The 25,886-nt window shown below is 43.2% G+C and overlaps 1 protein-coding gene across 3 annotated transcripts; it reads left to right on the top strand.

The window, feature by feature from the left end:
* The first annotated feature begins 1,334 nt into the window (after positions 1 to 1,334).
* On the top strand, positions 1,335 to 20,586 carry GCG (glucagon). Of its 3 annotated transcripts, XM_083577510.1 has the most exons (7): positions 1,335 to 1,442; positions 6,439 to 6,539; positions 6,912 to 7,073; positions 10,122 to 10,172; positions 14,875 to 15,012; positions 18,193 to 18,336; positions 20,411 to 20,586. In XM_083577510.1, the coding sequence occupies exons 2-7, from the start codon at positions 6,448 to 6,450 to the stop codon at positions 20,412 to 20,414; spliced, it is 591 nt and encodes a 196-aa protein (XP_083433636.1). In that variant the 5' UTR covers positions 1,335 to 1,442; positions 6,439 to 6,447; the 3' UTR covers positions 20,415 to 20,586. The 3 variants fall into 3 exon arrangements, with proteins under 3 accessions (XP_083433636.1, XP_083433637.1, XP_083433638.1); XM_083577511.1 differs by lacking the exon at positions 14,875 to 15,012; XM_083577512.1 differs by lacking the exon at positions 6,912 to 7,073.
* Positions 20,587 to 25,886: the final 5,300 nt, after the last annotated feature.

A 25,886-nucleotide genomic window follows, 5' to 3' on the forward strand; every position in this document is an offset into this window, starting at 1 on the left:
AGCACTGGCAGGGAAAATAGGGACATTCCAGGATCAAATCAGAAGCTGGGATGACTTTCATAATTCCTGGGCTGTCCCTGGATAATCGGGACACTTGGAGGGGATACTGCTGTGCTAAATAGAGCCCACTCCCATGTTACAGTGCATGGTTTTGCAACCTTGCAGTAACAGGATCCTCAAGCATGGACTGTCAAGTAAGGGGACACACCCCAACCTAAAATGTAAAAAAAGTAAAGGGGTAAAGGACCCCTGGACAGTTAAGTCCAGTCAAAGGTGACTATGGGGTTGTGGCACTCATCTCACTTTCAGGCTGAGGGAGCCGGTGTTTGTCCACAGACAGCTTTCCAGGTCATGTGGCCAGCATGACTAAACCACTTCTGGTGCAACAGAACACCTTGATGGAAACCAGAGTACACAGAAACGCCATCTACCTTCCCGCCGCAGTGGTACCTATTTATCTTCTTGCACTGGCATGCTTTCAAACTGCTAGGTTGGCAGGAGCAGGGGCAGAGCAACAGGAGCTCACCCCTTCGTGGGGATTTGAACCGCCGACCTTCTGATCAGCAAGCCCAAGAGGCTCAGTGGTTTAGACCATAGCGCCACCCGCCATTGTACCAGCAGTACCACCAATAAATCACACACAGGTGGACAAATAAGGCCGTAGCTCAGTGGTAGAGGATCTGCCCTGTATGGAGAAAGTCCCAGGTTCTACTTTTAAAAAAAAAGTTTTCAGTTTTACAATTGCATCATTTTTGCAGAAGGTCTCAGGTTGAATCCCTAGCATCTCCAGGTTGGGCTGGGAATATCCCCTTCCTGAAACCCTTGGAAGCATCTTCCAGTAGGTGAACATGATACTGAGCGAGATGAATCAATGGTCTGACAGCCCCCTGTGTTAAAAGGGTTTTTTAGAATACTTCATTCTGGAATGCTTTAAAACGCCTTATTCTGGATCGTGACCACAGTATTTGTGCGATCAAATATGAATTGCATTTAATTGTGCTCCCATTGTGTTTGTGTGTGCCATAAGGAATGCATTGTTTCCCAAGCGCTCGATTCCTACGCTGGGTCGGTCTAATATCACGGTGACAGTTACTTCTTTTGACAGTGACACCTCATTGACTTCGTTAGGCTCTGTGTCAACACTGATGTCACGGAGTAAACAGAACAGACGTGTGAAATCAGTTGTAAAAAAATGGTCAAATGCAAAGAATGGCAAACAACAGAATTCCCCCACCCCACCGCAATTGACTAAGGAAACTGTCAGCAATGATGCACTCCTATAAGTGCTTGCCAGAGCTGAACAGTATATATAGATATCCGTGACTGAGCAGGAGAGACTAGCAGACAATTACTATTGGATCCTCAAGGCTTCCAGAAGTCCCAGAAGAAAGAGACAGCACTGCCTTTCCTGCTTCTCCATAACCCTTCCAAAATACCTACAGGTAAGAAGAATAAGATAAGTTACCTGTAGTATTCATTGGGAGAACTTCTTGTATGTTTGGCTAACTTAGGCTGCATCAACAGGTTGCTTTGTAATAGTTTTCCTTTTTCTCCCTCTTGATGATAAGCATTGGATTGAGAAACACGATGCAAACTAGTTTAAAATCCATTTCACTCACAAGCTGTGCTGTTTGTAATACTGAAGTAAATGACAACAGGCAGGGAGAAAAAAACTAATTGTATCATTATGATAAAATTATAGACAGATAGAGAGAAAGACTGATTGTATAATTATGAGAAAATTCCTGATGAAAGTGTTGAGGGAGGGTGGTTTGTTTTGTTGTTGTTTTTTAAAAATGAGGATATTTTGTATTTCAATTTTTTGTTTTTTTAAAAAAAGAAAAAGAAAAAGGGAGAAAAAGGGAGATGCAGAATCGTTCCTTGTTAAATTAAAGCGCAACATTTCAAAAGCACTACCCTCGTAAGCCAAACAAAATTTGGGAACACTCCAGCCAAAGTTGAGATCTTTCATGCCCCATGAATAGCCAAGAAGGGTTCAGTTTATGCCATGCAGCCTTGATCCTATCTCTGTTTCCGTGTAAATGTAAGTTTCATTGACTGTACGAAGGATTGCTCTCTAATTCTCTTCATTGAATTGGAGCTTTAAAATGCTTAACTTCATTTTTTTTGTTTGTTTTAGTGATTATTTTGTACTGTTTTTAATGGGGTGTTATGCTTCCTTGAATGCATCTTGTGCTCTGCCCTAATATTTTATGATGCAGAAGTATATAAAAACTTTTTTTTAAAAAATAAACTTTGGCTGGATCATGTCCTTAATCTGCTTCTGCAGAATCACACTGTGATGGTTAACCCTCAATTCGTTTTCAGTTTATGACACTTTTACCATAAAAGGGTCTCTTTAAAAAAAAATTATTGATCTGACTCTGCAATGCAAGAATCTGTGATTGGATTCCCCATTCCTTTTCATTTCTGAAAAGTATTTCAGATGGAGCTCTGTTGCAAGAGAAGGGGGAGTCAGTCCGTTCTCACTTCCTAATTCTTCAGTGCAATAGTATAATCTGCCTGCATGTTTTCCCATCTCCAGCTAGTAGTAGTTTCAGGGTAGGAGAGATTTGCATCACAGAACTGGGTGGGGGTGAGTGTTGAATGTCTCTGACCTTAACCAGGGCCCCGATCCACATATAGAGACTCCATTGCAATTTTTAGGTACAGGAAGTGATCTTTTACACCTTACATAGGCATTAAAATAGATATCCATATGGGGCGTAGAGGATTCAATGGGAAATAACAATTTATTGGGTACATTGATTCTTTGTTTTAGAGATAACTTCTCTGTCTTATTCTAAATGATGTAGAATTATAAGCCAAGAACTCTGGTGGCTGAAGCAGCATCACCAATGGATGAATGGTAGAAAACTTTTCTATGTAGAGTATGAGAAAGTTTCAAGGTGATGGGATAATGAGTTGCTGTTCCATCCTAAGCCCCACTCCAAAAAATCTGAAATTAAAAGTGTGTTAATTAACACGTAGGAATCTTATTCTCTCACACCATTTCAGTTCATGTTCCTTACCTCAATTCACAATAATCATGTTACCCTTTAGCTAGTTCATGTTCCTTACCTCAATTCACAATAATCATGTTACCCTTTAGCTAGTGTGAGAGAAAAGTGATGATGATGATGATTTTATATGCCACCCATCTGACTGGGCTGCCCAAGCCACTCTGGACAGCTTCCAGAAAATTATAAAACTATGGTAAACAACTGTCTTACCTACCCTGGATTATAGCCACCAGTGCCCTACGAGAAGCCTCCAATGTAAGCCATAATTCACCCGTTCCGAAACCATTCTTTAACCAAAGCATAACTATCCCTTGAACTTTGCACTTTTCTGAATTTTGCTATGCACTTCTTCAGCCAAGTATTCTCCTCACAAGAATGCAGAAACTAGGGTACAGTGTACATAAATGAGCATATATTACAGTAAATAGCATTCAAGGATGCGTCATATAACAGGAAATTGCAAAAACGCATCTATCAGGAGGAATTCCATGCAAAAATGTGCATATTATGAGAAATTCACGCGGAAATGATGGTGAATTTTCATGAGTACTTAAAAAATGATTGAAATGTGGAGAACTGGACTTAACAGAAAAATGGGAAACAGAGAAAGCAAAATGGTCAGATTTGCCAATTCCTCGCTCCTAGCAAGGAAGGCAGTTTTCTTCCATTTGTCAAGCATTCTTTTCCGTTTTACTTTTTGAGCATGGTGTTGGTTTCTTCTTTTGTAAATTGGAACATCACAATGCACCCAAATGATGGTGCACACACCTAGGTTTTTCAACAACAAATAAAATCTTCTGTATACTATTGTATATAGTTTAGCAGCAATACACCTTGATTCTAAACATGCGGGCTTGTAAACCTGTTTAATTCAACAGAGTTTACTGCTAAGGACTTGTTTTTCAAGTTGGTTTTGTTTGTTTTTTTAGTTTAGAGAAAAGGCAAGTAAAAGGTGATATCACAGAAATTCATAAAACCAGGCACGTTATGGAGAAAGCGGTTCGAGAAAAGTTTTCCTCCCTTTCTCATAGTACAGGAAATTGCAGACCTCCAGTGAAGCTGAATGTTGAAAGATTTAGGGCAGATATGATAAAGCAGTTCTTCATGCAACACATAGTCAGTCTATGGGACTCGCTCCCCGAGGAGGCAGCAATGGCCACCAATGTGGTTGGCTTTATAAGAGAAGTAGACAAATCCATGGAGGAGATGACGATCAATGGCTACTAGCCACATGCCTGTGCTCTCCCTCCACAGTTAAAGGCAGCAATGCTTCTGAATACTAGTCACTGGAAGCCATCGGAGGGGAGCGTGCTCTCCTGCTTGCAGGTTTCCCACAAACACCCGGTTGGCCACTGTAAGAACAGGATGCTGAACTAGATCAGCCATTGACCTGAACCAACAGCCTCTTATTATGTTCTGAAGCAGGGAAAAGGTACTCCTGGCCACAGAGGTCACTTGGCCCTCGAATCACAAAGGTGCATCCATGCGTATTCCAAGCTATGTACCTGATCCTTTACAGGGTGCATCACCCCATCCAGAACAGGCAATTGGCTTATATTTTAGACACAGAAGCCACCAACCCAAAAACCTTCCATCTCCCCAAGGTTCGGACCCTGTTTATTGGCCCTCATTCAATCCATCACTGTGTTTGTGCACTGGTCCAGAGCTTGCATAGCCTCTCTTGATTCAGATGTTGTGGAGAGTGTCTTCGTCAGCATATATATTCATCCCTAAGAGAGGCCATCGAGAGCATTGGCTTGAGATTTTTAGGATATCATTGGGAAGAAGCATGCCCTCTTGGGAAATAGCACTAGGAGGCAGCATTGCACTGCTGAAGGACATAAGGAAGGGAAAGCAGGACTGCGTTATTCTTGTAAATCTGAAAAGGAAGGTGGTGGCAGGCAAGGCAGCAGTGGCGGCAGGACAGTTTGTATGCATTCTTACAAAACACGTTACAAAACAGGGCCTAACATAGCAAAAGAGCTTGTTTGCTTTGATCAAGTCCCGTGCCCCTGCTTTCAGAGTGACGTGGTTGCATAACTCAGTTTTGCAGAATTGTGCCAGTGGTTGGTAACTATAAATAGAAACCCACATAAAAGTTGTGCCATATCACAGGGTGCTAGGAATTCCTTTTCGTTATTTACGCAATTGAGTTATAGAGTAATCATCTTTACACTCTCTAAATCAGTGTTTCCCCAAACTTGAGTCTCTAGCTGTATTTTAGACTACAACTCCTATCATCCCTAGCTGGTGAGACCAGTGGTCAGGGATGATGGGAACTGTAATCCAAAAGCAGCTGGAGACCCAAGTTTGGGATAGGTAAAGGTAAAGGGACCCCTGACCATTAGGTCCAGTCGTGACCGACTCTGGGGTTGCGGCGCTCATCTCGCTTTATTGGCCGAGGGAGCCGGCATACAGCTTCCGGGTCATATGGCCAGCATGACTAAGCCGCTTCTGGCAAACCAGAGCAGCGCACGGAAACACTGTTTACCTTCCCGCTGGAGCAGTACCTATTTATCTACTTGCACTTTGACGTGCTTTCGAACTGCTAGGTTGGCAGGAGCAGGGATCGAGCAACGAGAGCTCACCCTGTCGCGGGGATTCGAACCGCCAACCTTCTGATCAGCATGTCCTAGGCTCTGTGGTTTAACCCACAGCGCCATCCGCATCCCTAAGTTTGGGATACACTGCTCTAAATCATATTTAATCCTCTAAATCCTCTATTAATTTTTAGTCTCTATGGAGATTCATCCCACAGGTAAGGAAGTCAAACTGATTTCAGTGAGTGTCCTTCCAAGTAAGGCTCATATTCATATGCCACACTCCTGTGATGGAAGCTGTCAAGAGTTGTATCTGTTGAGCAGCAACACTCCAGGTTGGGGCTGTAAAACCCACTAGTCATGTGGTTTCACCTAGAACGTTTGGAAAACTTTATGCCTGTGCTAGCGACCACTAGGATTTCACTGTATTGACATGTAGATTCTTCATAAGCATGGCTTTCCCCCAAAGGTATGGCCATGTACTTAGCATGCAAACTGTTCCAGATTCAATCTCTGGCAACTCCAGCTAAACATGTCAGGAACTAAGTGGTGGGGAAAACCTCTGCCTGAGATTCTGGGGGAACTGCTGTCAGGCAGAGTGGTACATTAAACGATCCCTACTACTTTGAACACAAATTGAGGTTTTTAGGCTTATCATAAACTGGGGTGGTGGTGGTGAATGAATTAAATGAATGGATCATCTAATCTGGTCTGAGGCTTCTTCCTATGGAAATTCCTCTGGTACACAGAATAGTTCTTTGTGACTTCCACATGGAGGTATGATGGCTGATCCACCTTTCAGTGTCTTCAGGCCAGGTCTCGAGTGTATGAAGCAGGCTGCAATGACTATTTTCCCCTCTAACTCTGCCCTACAGGTGACGAAAATGAAAAACATGTACTTTGTGGCTGGGTTGCTTTTAATGATTGTACAGAGCAGCTGGCAAAGTGCCCTTCAAGACAGAGAAGAGAAATCCAGGTAAACACTTTTAATGCTATAATAACCCAAATGTGGGCTACATATTTTCTGGTAACAGAGCTGGCACGGAAGTCCGTTTAAGATGCTATCATTTAATCTTGCCACCCCCAAAAAATTGGATAAGGCAGCAGCAAATGAAATTGCCAATTCAACCAGTGGTGCTTTTGTCCCTTTGGCTTTTGTTGTGTAAGCAAAATCTCTATTTCCCATTACCAAACTGTTATTAAGCAACTAACAATCCTTTCTTAGCAGCCATTATTACTTCTAGTACATTAGTTGCATATCTCTTATGAGAAGGTTGATACATGGTACGGTGACTTTCAAAATGTGCAATTTTCAGTACAAATAATTTGTTACAAACCACACTTATAGATCCTTCAAGGCTTCCCAGGCCGAACTATTAGATGACTCTAGACAGCTGAATGAAGTGAAACGTCATTCACAAGGTACATTCACCAGCGATTACAGCAAGTACTTGGACACGATACGAGCTCAAGATTTTGTACAGTGGTTAATGAACACTAAAAGAAGCGGGTAAGCAAAATGGACAAACCCCACCTGAACCCCCTTATAAATTGCCACATGGCACGCACAAGAAAGTCTTATGCCGGTGTACCTGGTACCATAGGAGACCCAGGAGATTGCATGATGAGGGGATAACTTCAACCAACTAAATATATAGAGTTTGCATCAATTCCAAGAGCTTCAGTGTTCATCCATTCATCTGTCCATCCATCCATCAATCCATCCATCCATCCAGTCATCTGTCCAATTGTTTGTTCATCCATCTATCCATCCTGATTTACAGCCCATTCTATGCTGAGAGATTGGAGCAAATAGCATCACTCGAATCTATTACGAAAGCATCTTTTCACAAAGAATTCAGCGTCATCTCTTTGCTGCAAATGTGCCACTCCGTAATTTCCAGCACCCTGAGATACAGATGCTAGGTAAATCTCATTATAACATTTTTCCCAACAGGTGTTGAAATAACTAACAATCAAATGAAAAGTTTTCTCATGCAAAACCCGCTGAAAGGAATGGGAATTGTGCAACAGTAAACACTGTCTCCTTGAGCACTCCCATTTGATCAATAGAGTTAAAGCTGAAGAACATCTGAACGCTTTGGCTACAATCCAGTGTGTGTTTTTTCAATCACGCTCATAGCAGAATGATACTGTGCTGGTGCAGCTATCGTTCCTCCCAATTCTGACTATCATTGCTGGTATGCCTTTTGGCTCATTGCTGAGTGGGGCATCCCTGGTATCTCAGGCCCTAATCAAGCGCTCTAACCAGGACACGGCAATGGCAAAATAAAACCTGTACGCTAGAATATCAGTTTCATTTTAAAACATCCTATCAAACAATGCATACACACACACACACATTTTCAGAGATGAGATAATGAGGACCTTTTGAAACATTCAAATCTGTAACTTTGTTATCAGAAGAATGACAAAGTTCTAAGGCCATTAAGTGAAATTATTTTTGGAACAGCTTTATTTGGAAGTTTAACATTACCATATGTAGGATCAAGATAATAATGGGCACGTGGTTTAAAAGAAGATAACACAATAGACAGAACAGTCTACATAGCCTCCTAAAGCAGAGCAAGGTATGTTCCAGCTATAGTACTGCAATACACTGGAGCATTTGGGTTGGAATATAGAACACTATACCAAGTGAGACCATTGTCCATCTAACTCACTATTGTCTACACTGACTGGCTGCACCTCTCCAGAGTTTCATATGGGGTGTTTCTTAGCCCTGCTTTCCTAGAGATGCCAGGAACTGAATCTTGGATCTTTAGTATATGAAGTATGTGCCCTTCCCCTAGGAAAAAACCGTGCCTTATGTCAGGGTGAGACTATTTCCCCATCAAGCCCAAAGTTATCTACTCTGACTACCAGGCACTCTCCAAGCTCTCAGGCAGGTGTTTCTTGTTACCTGCAACCTGATCTTTAACTGGAGACACCATACTGAATCAGGGACCTTCAGTACACAAGGCATGTGCACTGAGCTATGGTCTCTTTCCCAGAAGAATGTGGGCCCAAGGAGGAAAGTTATGCATGCAGATATGAACATCCTTAGACATGAACTATGTGCATAGCTGGCTACATGAAACAGACTTGTCCAAGGAAGAAGTTCATTGGATGCATCTCGATGCCCCCTCAGCACAAGGTGAAAGCACAAAGGAAGGAATTGGTCCACTGTGGATCCTACCCATAGTACTGTCGTGCAGTAAAGTAATGGCTTTCAAATTGCTTGCCTTCGGGGAATCCTTACTCTGCTGACTTGTCAACTGAGGAATTCCAGTTCATCTGCCATGGTATTCCTATTCCATTGAAGAAGATGCCAGGAAGTGTTCTAGAGCATCCTCTCACTTCTCAGCCAAGGTGATCAGGCACCAGTGTAGCCCTCAATGAACTGACAGTGTGACCTATAACATTCCCTTGTAGGAGCACTGACAGTGATGGGGAAACTACATTGCAGCATTGCTTAGCCACTGATAATCTTCTGATTGAGGACCAGCAGCCAAGCTTCTAAGGAACACCAGCGTTCCCTGGAATACAGCTTGGAAAACCAATGCAGCAAAATCTAACCAAAATCAATGTACTATTGGAAACTCCTGAAATAAAGCAACTGTGTGTGTGGGTTTACTTTTCTTTATTCCACCCCCTCTTTACTTCTCCTTCACAACTTTATGTTGTGATCATTCACCATTTCTCATGCTGACAGCCAAAGTCATTTGGTACTTTGGTGTCTCTCATTCGCGTATCAGTATTTGATATGTTGCTGTCCACATACTTCGTTGCCATTGCTGCTTCACTGTCATGTGTGTTGTTGTTGTTTCTCTTTTGGGGTCTTGTGTTCACTTTAGCCATCACTGTTGTTCCATCAGTCTGTCGAACAATGCCTTAATCAGATGACATTGGCTAGCAACTTGATAAATGAAGCTCTCTCTTGGTATATGTGAAAGTCTCAGATAATCTAAGAGGTCATGGTCCTGCCACTTTATGTTATGCATAGGGCAAGCAGAGAGCTGCCAGGAAAGGGGTCCTTCTGGAGTGTTGTTGTCTTTGTGGCTGAGTTCATTCTGTGGGCAGCCTCCCTACCCATCAATCCTACAGCCTCCCAGAATGCAAAGGAGAACTTCACAGCCTTCCATTGGTTATGGAATATCAAGAGTGGCTGTGCCAATGTTCCTTTTGAACAGACCACAGCCCATCAGATTAAGCCCAGCTTTTCCCAATAGCCACCCTGGGGTTGATGGGAGTTGTGGTCCTAAACACTTTTGGAGGTGTCTTTCATTCTAAGACACCAAACAGGATTGATCATTCTTAGCTGCTGGGTGCAGTGGTTGGTCAATCAGTTGTAATACATATATAAATTATGTCCCCAACGAAAGACAACGCTGGGATATTTATAGAATTAAATGCAGAAGTAATGGAATTCCTATATGATTCTTCTTGTATACATTTAAGTTCGTTAACTAATGTGCAATGGGTCCCCCCCTCCCCCGTCTACATATCTGTGCAAATGTAATTTTAATAACCTAATGCCTATGGACCTCTGCTGCAGACAAGGACGTGAAGAGAGTGAGAAAGAAAACCTCCTGGACAATCTCTCAAGGTATTTTAAGTAATTTCATATTTTTTTTAACACAGGGAATATAAAAAAAACAGATCCTAAACCAATTTGACTAGGGTACTTCCAGGTGGACAGTTGATTGAGTACTCATTCCTCTTGGTTTGCAGGGAGATTAGAGAATTCTAATTTAACAAGCTTTTTTTCTGATCTGTTTGTGGAGAAGTTAGGTGACAGTTGTGTCAAGGCAAGTGTTATCCCACACTTTCCAGCACATTTCCCAGCCACCTTCCTTACTTCAAAAAGTCCAATCTTTTGGGAAAGTGGGTTTGTTCCATTCCCCTATAAATTTGCCAGTACGTGACTGCATCCCACCTGAAAACACCAACAGTCTGGAAGTGCTCTCAGTTTATATATACATACACACACACACAATCTGGAGAACATTAGCCCTCGAGTGCAATAGCGTGCTACATGGATGCTACTGCCTATGAAGAATCTCCCCTCTCAATGCTGACAATGCAGATCTGACCATCTGGTGGGAGAGAAGGTGTGCCTCCTGGAAAAAGTTCTCCCAACACGTAATGTCTACATATGATGATGCTTATAGCAGCTGTGGGGAAGCTTGGCCCTTCCTGATGCTGCTGAACCTCATCTCCCATCAACCGCAGCAAACTTGGCCAGCAATGGTGGGGTTCATAGTTCAGCTACATCCAGAGGGCCAAAGGTTTCTCACACCCACCTTAGAGAACCATCTAAGCTAGACCGGAATGGCAGTGGTTCTCCAGAGCCTCAGGCAGAGGTTCCCCCTCCCCAAGTGTTGCTGCCTGATCCTTTTATCTGGTAACATTAGGGATTGAGTTTGAGACCTTTTGCACGCAGATCAAATCTACCACTGAACTATGGCTGTCCTCCCAGGGTGTACCAAATGTGGCTTTTTGTACACAGTAGCTTTTTGTGAAGTTATGTGCGCATGGAAACCTCTTTCTGCTTGTGCATGATCCTTCCTGGATTGGGGGTGACTTCTCTTTCATGGCTGTTCCATTCCATGACAGTGACACACAAATAGACGGGCTTAGGGCAGTAGCTCAAGTTAGATTTTTATAATGAATTCAAGTATAGTCAGGTAAAAACAATGATGTCTGCTAGTTTCAGACATGATATCACAGGTAGCTGTTCCCTTGGCATTGTGGACAAGTGTGTTGTTAGAACCACCCACACCTGCCTTTTGGATTATGTTCTCTTGATTGATCATGATGCCCGGTCTACTTCACACATTAGGTGGGGGTAAATACCAAGTGGATACATGATACCATGTGGTGCAGGTTGCAGGGAACCAGAGCCCATCACAGCTTCCTGACACATGCACCTGTGCAATGCACCTGTTTGCGTACATTATATTTTTACTTGTGGATGTAAAATATGTTATATGTAGTCATGTCCACAAGGAGTGTGAAGTAGTCCTTAGCTAACAAGCTTACAGAGTTTTACATAAGTTTACACTAAATGCCTTTAATGGTGCTTCTCAAAATATGTAGACATTCAACTCATGAATCTAACAGAGACACAAGAATCACTAAGCATAATGTAATTCAGTGGAGGGGGAAAAACCAAGGGATTCTAAAAATGTTGGTGGGGAAAGTGAAACGGGATCCAGCATAAAACTTAACAAAAATAATATGCATATAGGGAATAGTTTTACTATGCATGAACTTCCAAACAAACAGAAATGCAGTAGTGATATGTTTGTGGAAATCTGAAATGGCGGGGAATAGCAAGGGAAGATTCAGTATGACTCGGGTATCGCATCAGGAAAGGTTGGGAACACATCCATTTTCCATTTGAGGTGTCTTGGGGAAGAATTCTCAGAAAGATGGTCTACACTAGAGGCGGCCACTGATTCCGTTCTTTCCCCTGAATGAAGCTATCAGCCCCTACCCTCATTGATCCTAGAATGAAAAGAGGTTTCTGGATGAATGGAATCTTTGACACCTTTGATTTGGCTGGGCATTTTGTGTGTGGGAGGGAATGGAACCCTTTAGCAAAAGGGTTGGCTGGCAAAAGGTTGATGGAAGCACCTCCACTGTTAAGCACATCCTGATTCCTCATCAAGCGATACATCTCCATACCCGTGCTGTATGTCATCTTGCTGTAGAGGTACTATTGTGGACAACTGTTTACAGATGCTATAAAGGGGACAATTCAAACCCCAAACCTGCTGGGTTGAGAGAGGTCGGCTCCAGAAGATCTTCAGCTCAGCCAGCTTTTTCCTGGCATAGCTGGGCTATGCCGGCATAAGCTCCAAATCCTGATTCAGTTAGCAAAATGCTAGTGAAACATCTTCGTCCTGGTGTAACAAGCTGAATCAAATCAAGTGGACCTTACATTGGTATAAGTTCCTTACCCTAGATCTTAACTCTGTTCAGCTAAGTCATGTGATCTAGCAAGCCTGCAGAGGTACATCAGCAAAAAGGGGTGCTGTTAATAATAATAATAATAATATTTTATTTATACCCCACCCTCCCCAGCCCAGGCCGGGCTCAGAGTGGCTTACAAGCAATAATAAAAACAAGATGAATGATTACAACTTAAAAACAAAAATAAAATACAACATTAAAATAATGGAACATTAAAATATTAAAATGTAACCTCATCACAGGAGGAGAAGGAAAAGAAAAAAGAAAGAGAGGGAGGGAGGGAATCAAACTGGCTCCAAGCCAAAGGCCAGGCGGAACAACTCTGTCTTACAGGCCCTGAGGAAAGAAATCAGATCCTGCAGGGCCCTGGTCTCATGAGGCAGAGAGTTCCACCAGGCTGGAGCCAGAGTTGAAAAGGCCCTGGCTCTGGTTGAAGCCAATCTAACTTCCTTAGGGCCTGGGACCACTAGGGTGTTGTTATTTATGGACCTTGAGGCTCTCCGTGGGGCATACCAGGAGAGGCGGTCCCGTAGGTACGAGGGTCCTAGGCCGTGAAGTGAAACTCTGTCTTAAAGACTTGTTTTCCCTCTGCCAGACTTGGCCAGCTCAGCTGCCAGTAGCCCTACTCCTGAACTGAGTTTGGAATAGGGGTAACTAACACTGGCTTCAGTCAAGCGGGTCCCACTGGCTTACTATACTTAGGATTGCTTGGTCTGCTAAATGCTAGAATTTGCAATGAGATACAGGTGTGGATCACATTGTTGTGGTGTCAGCAGTTGCTTGAGGCAAATCTTCCTAACCAAATAGTAGGTTTGATTGAGCTGCGGGGGGGGGGGAGTACAGATTTCTTCTTTACCTGTATCTAAACTGGGCTGGCACTAGAGTCATTTCCTTGTGGATGTGTTGGGGGGAGCGCAGCAGGAGTCTCCTTTGAAGACCTTAATAGCTCTTGTCCTGCAGTGGAGCTGTCTCCTTAATTCCTGGAATCAGAGAGCCAGTCAAATAACCTTCCATGCTAATTTTGACAACCAAACTGGCTTATTGGGAATGCAGACCGAATGTGTCCAAGTGCAAGTTAGCACTTTGGAAAGCAGTCGTATGGAACCTAGAACTGCCCCACTTCTTTCCAGGTGGACACAACTGAATCTGACCTAACCACTCACACTCTCCCTTTTCTCTTCCTTTGGCCCCTGGTGTGGGCTAAACCTTCTCCTTCCCTCTGAGGATACTTAGATCTCTACCCATTGAGAATCATCTGGTCCAATCAGCAATGCCTCCTATTTCTATTTCTTGGTCATGCTAGAATGGGATGGGCAGTTGAACTGACATGATCTGTCTATGCTCTCTGTGGCTGCCTCAACCACAATGCCTCCAACTCAGGAGTGTTAAGTCCAGAGAGCCACCTCGGAGCACCTCTAGTTGCTTCCCTGAAGCAGCAGTCTGTGTCTGGTGGGTGGGCAATGGTGGTGGCCGCAGTCACAGTGAATGGTGAGCTGGCTGCAGTGGTGGTGTCAGTGGTGGCCGGTGGATCCACAAGTGGTGGATGGAGTAGGCAGTCTGCCACCTGAGATGCGTGTGTCACATGGCTCATTATAGGGTCAGCACTAAAGAGAGAGAGAGAGAGATGGAGGAGATGCTGGGAGCAAAAAGACAAAGCAAGAAGGCAGCCTGAGTCATGAGTAGGGATGGGGTTCGCAGTCACTGACCAGCTCATTTGTTTTTCGCATCATGCTTGCTCAAATTCTCTCTGTTTCAGTCTACTATTCATTCATCACATGTCAGCTCGGTCCTATCTCTCTCCCTCTCCTTTTAAAATATCATAACTGACTTTGGTTCACCTTTGTTGCGATAACTTTTTTGCACAATGGATTTTGCTCTTTGTCGTTCTGCTGCCATTACATTCATCGCTGCCCATCATAATCGAGTATCCAACTGCACACCCCCAGGCAGATTGTGATTTGCTTGTCTTGCAGTGTCTTTGTTTTCTTCTTCCTGCAATGCAACAGAGGCGTTGGTGTGCCCGACCCACGGCTAGTGCCATCATCTTAGCTAAGCAGAGTTCATAGGAGCACACATTCCAGAAGCGCAGCCAATCTGAGTTTGAAAAGGGCTGTACAGTTACAACAGCCAACTTCAACACACAGCCTTTCAGTTTGTTATTTTCTTGCCACCGCCACAACCGGTCTTGTTAAATATTGCTAACACTTGCCCGAGGCGCAATCGGCTCTCAAAGCTCGCAAACGAGTGGATGAAGCTGTGCTTGTGTGCATGTTCGGTTATTGTGAAATTCACCAGCGTTCCTAGTTCTAAGGAAACTGCTCTTCTTTTAGCAACGGACTCGCCAGGCGTCATGCTGAATACGAGAGACATGCTGATGGCACCTTCACCAGTGACATCAGCTCTTACTTGGAGAGCCAAGCTGCCAAGGAGTTCATTGCTTGGCTAGCAAATGGAGGAGGAAGAAGAGAGTAAGAATCCATCTGTTGCTACTATCATTAAGCATTTCTTAGCTTTTTTGGGGGTGGGGGGATTAATACTAATCAAAGCCTGCTGGAACCACAATGTATTGCTCCCACACCTTCCTCACTGTATTTCATAGTCTTCTTTTGTAATTGAAAATGTTGTCATGGGTGTGGAATGATCTACCTGCCAATTAAAACGTAGTTCTTTTGAGACTTTGATTGTGCTGTTTCATGCTCGAATGTGTCACGTTTTCTCCATGAGGTCAAGTGGTACAGAAGATCAATGTTGGTTTCACATTTCCTCTGATTTCTTCCCTATCCTGCTTTGCTTCCATTCAAATGTCTTGCACCCGGCTTCTTGACTGCCCCAAGTTCTGTCAACCCCAATCTCTCTGGTTCCCCGTTTGCCCCAGGATCCCAATCTGCCGCTGTTCCCAGCATCCTCCTTTCCCTTCCATTTTTTCCCATTTCCAAAGTTTGTACAAACTCCTCCTCTTCAAGCCTCTCCTTCTTCTCCCCTCCTTTTCAAGAAGTTGCTGCTAAAAACTCATCATCACACTGTCACTGTCTTTCCCATCCCTTTACAAAAGGGTGTTTGTGTGTGTGTGTGCCTTCCCACTCTTGCTGTGTGTTACGTTGAATATATTTACCCCTCCTCTCCTGCCTCAAAGCATCCCATAACATTAGGCTGCCAACACCTCCATCAGTAACCTGTACTCCATCAGTAACCACCTACATCCTGTTCTCACCACTCTCGTGACAACCTCCTTTTCTTTTTGATCCTTTTGGCCTGTTCTACCCACTGCTGCTGACTTTGATCCATCTTCCTCAGTGACTGCACATTTGGAACGGCATCTTTCTGCCTCCGTTCCTTCCCTTAATAAGCCCACTCAGAGACGTCTGCAAGCCCCCTACACATTTTTGCCTATGCGGCCTGGCAGTTGAAAGATCAACACGCTTTGTCCCATCTGTACTTGTTTTGTACCTTTAGACTGTGAGCTCTTTCTGAGCAGGGCCCAACTTCCTTCCTGCCTTCCTGCCTTTTTTCCTCCTTCCCTCGATTCCGTGCTCAAAATCTATATTGCCAGCTGTAAAAGACACTGCGTATGCCATAGGAGCGCCATAAAAATTGATTATGAGATTGCTGTAATGATGATAGCAAAATAAGATCTGAGAGTCAAACACGGTGATGCATGTTGGAAGTTAGGAAGAAAGACAACTGAGAGTAAAAAAAAAGGAATTTCTGAAACACCTGGTTATAGATAACTTTGGGCATTTCAGTGGCTCTTGAAAAGATACCTGTGGCAGTGGCTGGAGAGGGATGGTGGTGATGATAATAATCTGATAGACAAAAATACATTTTTGTAATTGGCAGCAAGGCATGGTATATGTCTGCTCTTACCTGTCCTACTGGATATCAGTCATTGAATCAGAAACAAAAAGAGAAAGTAACCATACAAGATGGGAAAGCAACACTCCTCTTTTGCACTCTGTTTCCTATAACATAGTGGTTCATGTTGCATGCAAACGCATGGAGTGGTTTGCTTTGGTTTAAAGGAAAACCATGATTGTAAGGAGAAAAGCAACAAAATGGGCCGTGTAGCCCTTGGCTCACCCTTTACCCTGGGAGGGGCGAATTGGACCAGAGAAATGGCAAGTGGGAAAGGGTTAAGCATGCCACATTTCTGCTCAAAATCTGCCCCCGTTTTTCTTCTCTTAAAAACACAACCGTGTAGTTATTCCTGAGACCTTTTATAGCTTTGAGAGAATGTAATGGTTCTTTAAAACTGACTCTGCTGCTTTGATATTATTACCAGTCAAATCTAAGACATCAGTTTGGCAAAGATCACAGCAAGCCACAGTTCTCTTGTTTGTGTACCTGCTGAAAGCAACCCCCAAGGCCATTAAAACAGGGCCAGTATTCCTCTCTGTATGCCTATATGCTTACACATCATCAAAAAGATCGGGGGAAATAATATTGCAGGCTGTTGCAGATTCTCTACAAAACCCATCAGGGCTCCTTGATGTTGCTGACAGCCAGATATTTGGACACATTTCCCCCTCTCTCCTCCCAGCCCCTTCCTAGGAATTAAATCTAGAGATTAAGAAGTAAAAAATAAATAAATGATGAAACAGTCAGCTCTGATGTGGGGACATTTAATTCTGAAGTATATTGGGTTCAGCATGCTTGGAATACATTTTAATATTGCCTTTTGCTTCCAACAGTAGCACTGGAACCCTCGGTTTGATATTGTATCTTCTGTTTCTGAACTTGATTAAAATTCTGAGCAAGGAATACTGAACTTTTTCTCAGGAAATGTTTGTTCTGTTGTCATTCCTGTGGTCTCACGCAGCGGAGCTGGCTCACGTGATACTAAGAAACTTGTTCTCTTGTGAAATAATTTAAAAATTGTTTGCGTCCATATACATCCTCTCACACAGAAGGATATTACTGTCTAGGATGAGGCAAACAACTTTATTCTCTGGAAACACAGCTCTCAGAGAATACTGAAATACTGCATCAACATTCTCAAAGAGTTTAGACAGAAGGTTCCCCGGGTGATGATGAATCAACAGTAGAGATAGCTGTCTCTTGTACATATTTGAAGGCTCCCATCCATAATCTGGAGCAGTCCCACTTATTTAAAATGGATCTGCGGCTCCAGAAACATTTCCTGAACCCACTAGCAGGAATTCAGCACTAGAATAAGATGTCCGGATTCAATGCCATAGCTGCTTAATGCTAGAGATATTAATCCCAACTGGTGGGATTTGGTATTACATGCTGAGATTAATAGTGGCTGCGTGTAATATTTGGTCAGGTGAACACTGCTGAAGCGTGAAGAAGCCCAAGTTAAACACTTTAAAGTTCCATTTATTTAGGCAGATAAGCATGAGCTTTAAAACCTGCCACTGAAATCATCAGGACATTAAAAGCTCTCAGTCTTGGCTGAAAGTGCCAAACGTTTGCCCTTTGCAAGCTATTATGAATTATTATTTTTGTTTCTTTAAGAAACCATTTTCTAGGTCTGCAAACATGTCCTTAGTGCTATTTTGCTAGAAGATACAAAAATTTGGCCCTATACATTTTTTGCTGGGGAGAATTTGAGCAACATTAAGGACTAGGCAGGGGATATATTTATTCTGACCCACAAGGATGTTATTTGTCCATTTCCCCTCTTTAAGTTTCTCAGAAGGAGCTGGAGCGGCTGAAAACGTTGGCAGAAGACATGCGGATGGCACTTTCACCAGCGATTACCACAAATTCCTGGATGAGGAGGCTGGCAAAGAGTTCCTGAAGTGGCTGATGAGCAACAAACCAACTCAGAGGTGCCTGAATTTTGGCTAACTGTAGACCAGCTTTTCCTGGATTGCCTATTAGCAGGTGTTGGTGTTGAAGGCTGCTTATTTTGCACTTAGTTATTCATTTACACCAGGAATGGCCAACCTCCTGTCTGTAGGGTTTGATCTACAGCTCAGCCCCCCAAACATTTTATCTAGCTCCCCCAAATTTTGTCAGTTTTGGTGGTGATGACAAAAGGAAAGTAGACCATGCGGTGAGAAGGTCAGTGATGTGTGTGTGTGTTAACAGCTTATGTGGGAGAGTGTGAATGTGTGAGTACTTTTGTGTTCAGGTCCTGCTTCCCGCTTCTCATAGGCATCTGGTTGGCTAACTATGAGAACAGAATTCTAGACTGGATGGGTCTTTGGTCTGATTCAGCTGGCTTCTCTTATGTTCTTATGTTGGGTGGTGACACAACCACCTTGGGCCACAATCACCCCTGGTATGTGGCCCCTGGAGAATTGGTTGGCCATATGCATGTAAAGTGTTGGAAATGCTTTATGAATGATTTTAACTTTGTAAAAAGAGTGTGGGTATTTCCGGAGGATCCTGTGGGTTTCCCCCAGATTTCTCCTGGACAGATGTTCCTAATATGTCCATCATGCAAACCAACAAACCGTTTTTCCACTCATGGATGGGGAGCAGGTTAAAAAGCACTTGTGTACTTGCTGTTTGCATGACTGAGGAGTTTCAGCCAGAGAACTATATGAAGAAAACCCCTTCAAGTATACCTCTGGATGTGTAGTGCGTATCGACTCCAAGGGTTCAGCAACCATGTCCCATCAGGGCAAAGATTTCCACTTCCACAACAAGACTTTCTCTGCTCCCCTGTGCCCTGCACCTGCCTCAAATTTGCCCCAGAGGGTTGACAGAACCCCTAGAACAGATTTAGGGGGTGCACAGGGGGAGAAGAGGAGAATAATGTTCTGTCAGTGCAAGCAGAAATCTGGAACATTGAGGTAGAATTACATTTATGCAACCCAAAGCCTCTTCCATGTGGCAATGGCAGCAGATCCCACCATTATGTTGAAGGCAGCAACCTCAGGTAGCAGAAATGGAGGCACCTTTGAAAGGAAGCAGATTTGCCAGGCACTGAATTATTTGTGGGGGGGGGGATATTTTTGTCCCAGTGTGCCTGGATGTCAATCATGTTTTTATCAATATTTAGTTTTAAAGGCAGTGCCTTCTTTTGCAATGGCTCTCACTAGTAGGGAGTACCGGGACTTCATTTTTTGCTGCTCATGTAAGGCATTATATGCTCCTCCCTTGAACCATAGCTGTCAACGTTTCCCTTTTTTAAAGGGAAATTCCCTTATTCCGAATAGGATTCCTTGCAAGAAAAGGGAAAAGTTGACAGCTATACCTTGAACTTTTATCACAATAGGAGTACAGTGGTACCTCAGGTTACAAACACCTCGAGTTACAAACACTTCAGGTTACAGACTCCGCTAAACCGGAAGTAGTACCTTGGGTTAAGAACTTTACCTCAGGATGACAACAGAAATCATGCGGCGGGGCGGTGGCAGCAGGAGGCCCCATTAGCTAAAGTGGTACCTCAGGTTAAGAACGGTTTCAAGTTAAGAATGTACCTCCGGAACGAATTAAGTTCGTAACCAGAGGTACCACTGTACTAGAATCTCTCTCTCTCTCTTTTTTTACACACATCCACACACCCTGCAGAATCACCAATGAGAGGTAAAACTTAGAGCAGAGGTTCCCAAAACTGTGGCCCACAGACCTTCGGGAGTCCATGAGCTTCATTTTGGCAGCCTGTGGCATATCTGTGTCTTTGTGGTTGAAGACAGGAAATGGCATCTCCATTGCATTAAATGTTCCCATTGATCTTTAATTGAATTTTATTGCTTCTTTCTGTGGAATAAAATACCACCGATTAAAAAATAAGAGAGGCACTAAAAATACCTTTAAAAATCACACAGCGTGTCACAATGGCCACAACAGGCAGAAAAATAGTTAAGTGGTCCACAAAGAACCTCCACAATTCTCTTTCCTTTTTTTTTATCTCTCTCTGTGTGCGCTAACAATTTTTATTGTGTTTTTCAGATAGAGCATACAGACCACACATAAAATATGAATACAGAACCCATCCCCCAAACAGAGAGAGACAGAAGATTGCAGAAGACGCAGAGTTGCCTTGCATAAAAACAACTTCGCCTTCAGGATATGCTTTAAATCCAGTCCTAATAATAAACTTCACATGATCCACAAATTCAAAAATACTCTGGGAACCCTTCTAGCATCATTATTATTATTACCACCACACTTATTTGTGTAAGAAATAAAGCTCCCCCAATCCCCTCAGAAGGTGTCCTTGTGTTTTTGTGCCCCTAGCCATCCTTACCGTTAAATTTCCAGCAAGAGCTACCTGCCAGAGCTGCAGCAATTTTCAAGCGCTCCATGGGGATTTTTGTTTAAAGGAAGGGGGGACCACTGGCTTGGAAACCACCGTGGCAATTAAGTGGGGTTTCAACCAACCAATCAATTAATTAACTAATTATAGTAATAAAGTTCTATCCCCCTTAAAATCAATGTGAAACTCCCCCAACACCGCCCCCCAAATACAAATGGCAAGATCAGGGCAGGATTGCAGCAGAAGGATTTAACCCTTTCCTCCCTTGCTGAAGTCCCGAGGAAACTGCTGTTTTTGACACCAATGCAAACAACAGCTGCAGATGAAGGATTTCTTCAGGACCACAGCGGGGGTGGGGTGGGGGTGGGATGGTTAAATACCCACCAGGCCTGTTGTGATCCTGAAAGCTGCCACTCATTCCCCAGCTTATTCTATTTGTATCTTTTTTATATTAAAAAAAATATGAGCAAATTAAATCCAGGATGCAATTAGCATCCTGTCTGGAAGGGACCTCACTCATTGCTGTAAATCTCCTCTACAGCATCCTTAATATCCACCCAACTATCCCATAAAAACATCACAAGTGTCACTGGATCAGACCAAGACCCAAGGAGCTCAGGCTTCTTGTTGTCTACAGTAATCAGCTGGATGCCCCTATCAATAAATGTGTGGAGACAGTCGTGACCAGTGCTGTGCTTAGCTGATTTTAGATTCTGGACTTAAAGATCTTAATGGTTTTACAAGCAGTGACCTCTTTTAAGGGCTACTTCAAAATGTGGCAAACCAACCCATGTTTTGCTGAATTGGGGGGGGTGTCCTCCTGTTCGTTCTGCTGAGCAGGACACTTGACATTTGCCTGAAGGTCCTGCCCCAATGGCGCCCCTGGTTATGATTTTTGTCTTTAGCATCCGACAGACATTTTCAGTGCAGGTATAAGGACAGCAGAGTAAAATATTAAGCTGTAACCATTGAACCTTCATTGGCATAAAGGCACAGGAGGTTATCTACAGTTTCCTAGATATCATTGAACATATTCACAAATAGCAGAAGGATGGCTTTTTGTTGTCGTGAGCACAGAGAGTTTATAGCACAGAACTTAGTGCAGGACTACATCATGGTCCATTTTCTCACCTTTCTAGCTGCTGCCTCAGCCAGAGGGCTCAAGAACTCACAGCCTACACCTGAAATGTTGTTGCTGTTGTTACCTTCCTCCAAAGACGTGAGAATGAGAAAGCTGGGGTTTCTACACAGTGTCCTACACAGTGTTCTACACAGGGCTAGCCAATGGGACTAGCCAACACCTCCAGATGTTTTGGAGCTGAAAATCCCATAAGCCCTAGCCACATGGCCTGCAGTCATGAATGCTGGGAGTTGTAGTCCCATCAAATATGGACACCTAGCCCTAAGAAATGATACTTTCCACAGAGCTCTTCTAAAGAATACTGCTCAGGAGGACAGGAAAGCACACAGCTCAGCTGAGACAAAATATAGTAGTTTTGCTGATTTCAGCAGGAAAGCCAAGGACTGTGGCAGTCATATATGCCCACTAATTTTCAAGAAGTCTGAACTCTGCCTTTGAGAGCATTTGGGATTTTAAAAATGCACATCATTGCCTGGTTTGGGGTGGCTGTGTTTTGCAGCACTGCAGGACTATTTCAGAGCTGACTTTATGATCTGCTTCTCAGATGACTTGGCATGGATGGGCGGAAGCCAAAGTGCTGTAATTAGAGATCAGTGTTGTAAATTAACTGTTCCTAGCCCAACATCTGGAATAGTTTTCTCTGAAAACAGCATGCAGGCCTGAGTCACACTTCCCCCCTTTTTTTTAAATAAGCACAATACAAAATAGATTCGTTCCCTTAAAAAGTGGAAATGTGCAAATTTCCATGGAGAGAAATTAGGTGGTAGAAGTAGCAGGATCGGGAAGAAAACTGAAATTTCCACACCAAGGGAAGTTGGATGGAAGAACTTAGGGAAATAATAGAAATTCCCAAAATGCCCAACACAATTGGGGTGGGGTGATTTCTCTGCCATATTTGCAACACTGCCATTTCTTGCAGAAGACAGAGACAGGTTTATCCCTTTTTGCTGCACCATGCAATGTTTGGGGGTTTGGTGGTGGTGGTGGTGGAGCGTAGTGGTAGCATTTATCCTGCTGTGCTTTCAGCAAGTGTACTGGTGGCCTCTGCAGTGATGGAAGTTCTCCTCCCTCAGCTGAGCCCAGAAGAGTGGAACCTTCGCCTCATCCCATTTTCTGATTGTCCTGTTGAGCATCTTCAGACCAATTGCCCACAAAGCACAAGGGGAGATAGTTATTCTGTTTTGTACCCATCCTAAACTTGCAACAGCTCCTTCTTGCTGGAAAACCAGGAAAGCTGTCCTGCTGATATTGGTCAGGATCTGTGCCCTCAGATAGGGCAACATAGTGAATATCATGCAATTCTTCATCAAAGGTTATAAGGATTCCTTTAAAAATAATTAGATTTAAAGGTACCAAGAACAACAACAAAAAAACCCACACTTATCTGTCATATGGCAGGTTCGATCCATTCTGGATGGACTGGCATCCCTGAAAATTTCATCCACTTCTGTCAAAGGGGAAGGAAAGTTACAGCAGGATGGAACCTGAGCAGAATCATGCACCCCAAGAAGTTCTCTGAAACTTCTTCAAGGTTCTCTGGACACCAAATCAGAGTCTGAACCAAACTTGTGGTCAGTCGATATATTACAAGGGCTATTATCTACCCTGGAAGACCATCAGAGGAGGAGCTTTTCAACCTTTTCCACTTCATTGTTTTCTTTTTTCCTGTGGGAAAAAAACCACAAGTGTGTGCATTTGATTTCAGCAGAAAAACCTCCAGTGGCAAAGGGTTAAGAAATTCCTTCCCCACAGATGTCTTTCGAGGCAGATTTCAGCCTTCATGGGTACATTAAAGTATCCTGTATTGAAAGGATGGGGAACATGTGGCTTTCCAGTTGTTTTTAGAATTCTACTTCCAATCATCCTCAGTCAACATGCCCCATTGTCAAGGATGATGGGTGCTGGGAATTCATGGTGGGGTCAAAGGTTCCCCATCTGTAAGGTTCCTCTTACTGATCTCTTAAGTTTCCCTCTAAATAGCACTTTCATGGCCCATCCTCCCACCTCCCTGCCCCCAGCCTGACAAACAGCACCTTCTTGTTTTGCATATGATTGCCTTTATCATATGATCTCCTTCTCTCGTGAGGTTTGTTCTACCCAAACCTTTCCAATTAGACAAACAGCCTTTCATTGTGTTTGCTGTGGTTAGAAAAGCACAGAGGCCTGACAATTGGCATCTTTGCGGAGTCTTTGCGAGAGAATTCCCCCTAGAGAGCTATGTGAAGCTTGAGTTTCAGTTTCTGCTATGAATAACTCCACTTGTGGTGTGTAGATAATATGCTATGCTGTGTTTGTCAGTATATCTGGGTAGGGGTGGGGGGTGGGAAGATTAGAGCTATGCTAAAGTGAAGCTATTAGAAAAGTCCACCCCCCGAAGCTTCACGATGCAAGGCGGAAGAATGCATTAAGAAGGCAAAGGGTTTCTTTTGAATTCCTCTGAGTTTCATGCAGCTACTTCTGATACTGTTTATATCTGAGTACTGCTGATGGGGATGTGCACGAGGATCTAATTTCTCTTAGACTCATAACAGTAGGTGGGTGGTAATTACAGTTCTCTCTAACGACTGCTGCCCAAACAAATCCTCTCCAAACTTAAAAGCAAATGGACAGGAACAAGATAGCTGTTGGAAGTAACTCCTTGAGGATGAGAAGTGTGGTGGAAGCAGTTTTGCCACATCCGCTCTGCCTTCCTTCAAAACAAATTCCTTAGAATGCAGAAAATGTATGTCAAAATCACTTTCACTGTACTTTAAAGTGTGTATGTCTCAATGAATATTATTCAGAAGTGCCTATTGCACTTGATCGTTTAGTGTGTTTCCACACCAAATATCAACACCAACATCCTCAAAAATGTAATTATTATTTTTTGAGGGCTAAAAAAACAACAGCCCCAGCCTGACCCCAATAAGGCAGATAAAGGTCAAATCCACATCATACATTATTATTTTTTGGAAATAATTTTTATTAAATATTTTCTTGAATTACAAAATAACATGCAATGTCTATCATACATTTGAACTGCATGGCTTGCCTCCAAAGAGTCCTGGGAACTATACAAAGCTGCCCCTTCACAAAGCTACAATTTCCAGCACCCTTAATGAACTACAGTTCCCAGGATTCCTTGGGGGAAGTCATGTGCTTTAAATGCATAATCTGGATGTGACCTTCATGAAGGATGTAAGGGAGATCAAGCTAAAATTACCTTTCCCCCTTACAGAGCAACCCTTGGCATGTTTTTTCATCGTATGATAACACACAAGTTCATCACAATTTGGAGACAGGTGAATGTGAGCCAATGTTATTTTTACAAAAAAAATCAAATATCTTTAATACGGTCAGTGACCAGAAAGAATGTTATTTTTACATCTGTGGCTGGTAATCAGAGAGTTGGACTGAATCTGAACCCAAATGAAACTCAACTGTAGAGAGGCTGGAACTGAAACAAAATCTAAACCCTCACGGTTGCCTTGAACCCATGTCAGGATTGAACACAAAACCAGTTCATAATAAGCTGTTCTGTAAACTGTCTATTGAGTGCAGCAAGAAAGGGCTTCTCTCTGTGTGTGTGTCTCTTATAACCTGAGAAATGCAGTCAAATAGAGACATTATTTCCCTTGGAGAAATGCAAACAGGAACAGAAGACACTGATTTCCTGTGGTTCCTTTCATCCCAAGGACAGGCTGCTTCTCCATCTGCAGTCCTAGATTTACCTGGAAGTAAATTCCATTGACATCAGTGGGTCTTACTTCTGTGTAGATGCATCTGTGAGGACTACTTTGACATTTCCTAGAGCCATACTACTAGCAATAAACGAAGCATGACTAAGGTTTCAGTGGAAAATGTCTGTTATCTCTTTCAGACTATGACCTCAAGCCGCTAAATTCCAGGAAGCAAACATATTGGCCCTCATCTAGATCTCTTTTAATAATCAGCAAGCCTCATCAGCAAAAGTGATTGTCAGAATTTCCTTTCTAGATAAGATCGAGGTTTATCAAGTTCGCCTTTCTGTGCGACCTTTTTGCAAGTCA

The sequence above is a fragment of the Podarcis filfolensis genome, assembly GCF_964270895.1.
Source record: "Podarcis filfolensis genome assembly, chromosome: 1".
In the NCBI taxonomy this organism is placed as follows: Eukaryota; Metazoa; Chordata; class Lepidosauria; order Squamata; family Lacertidae; genus Podarcis; species Podarcis filfolensis.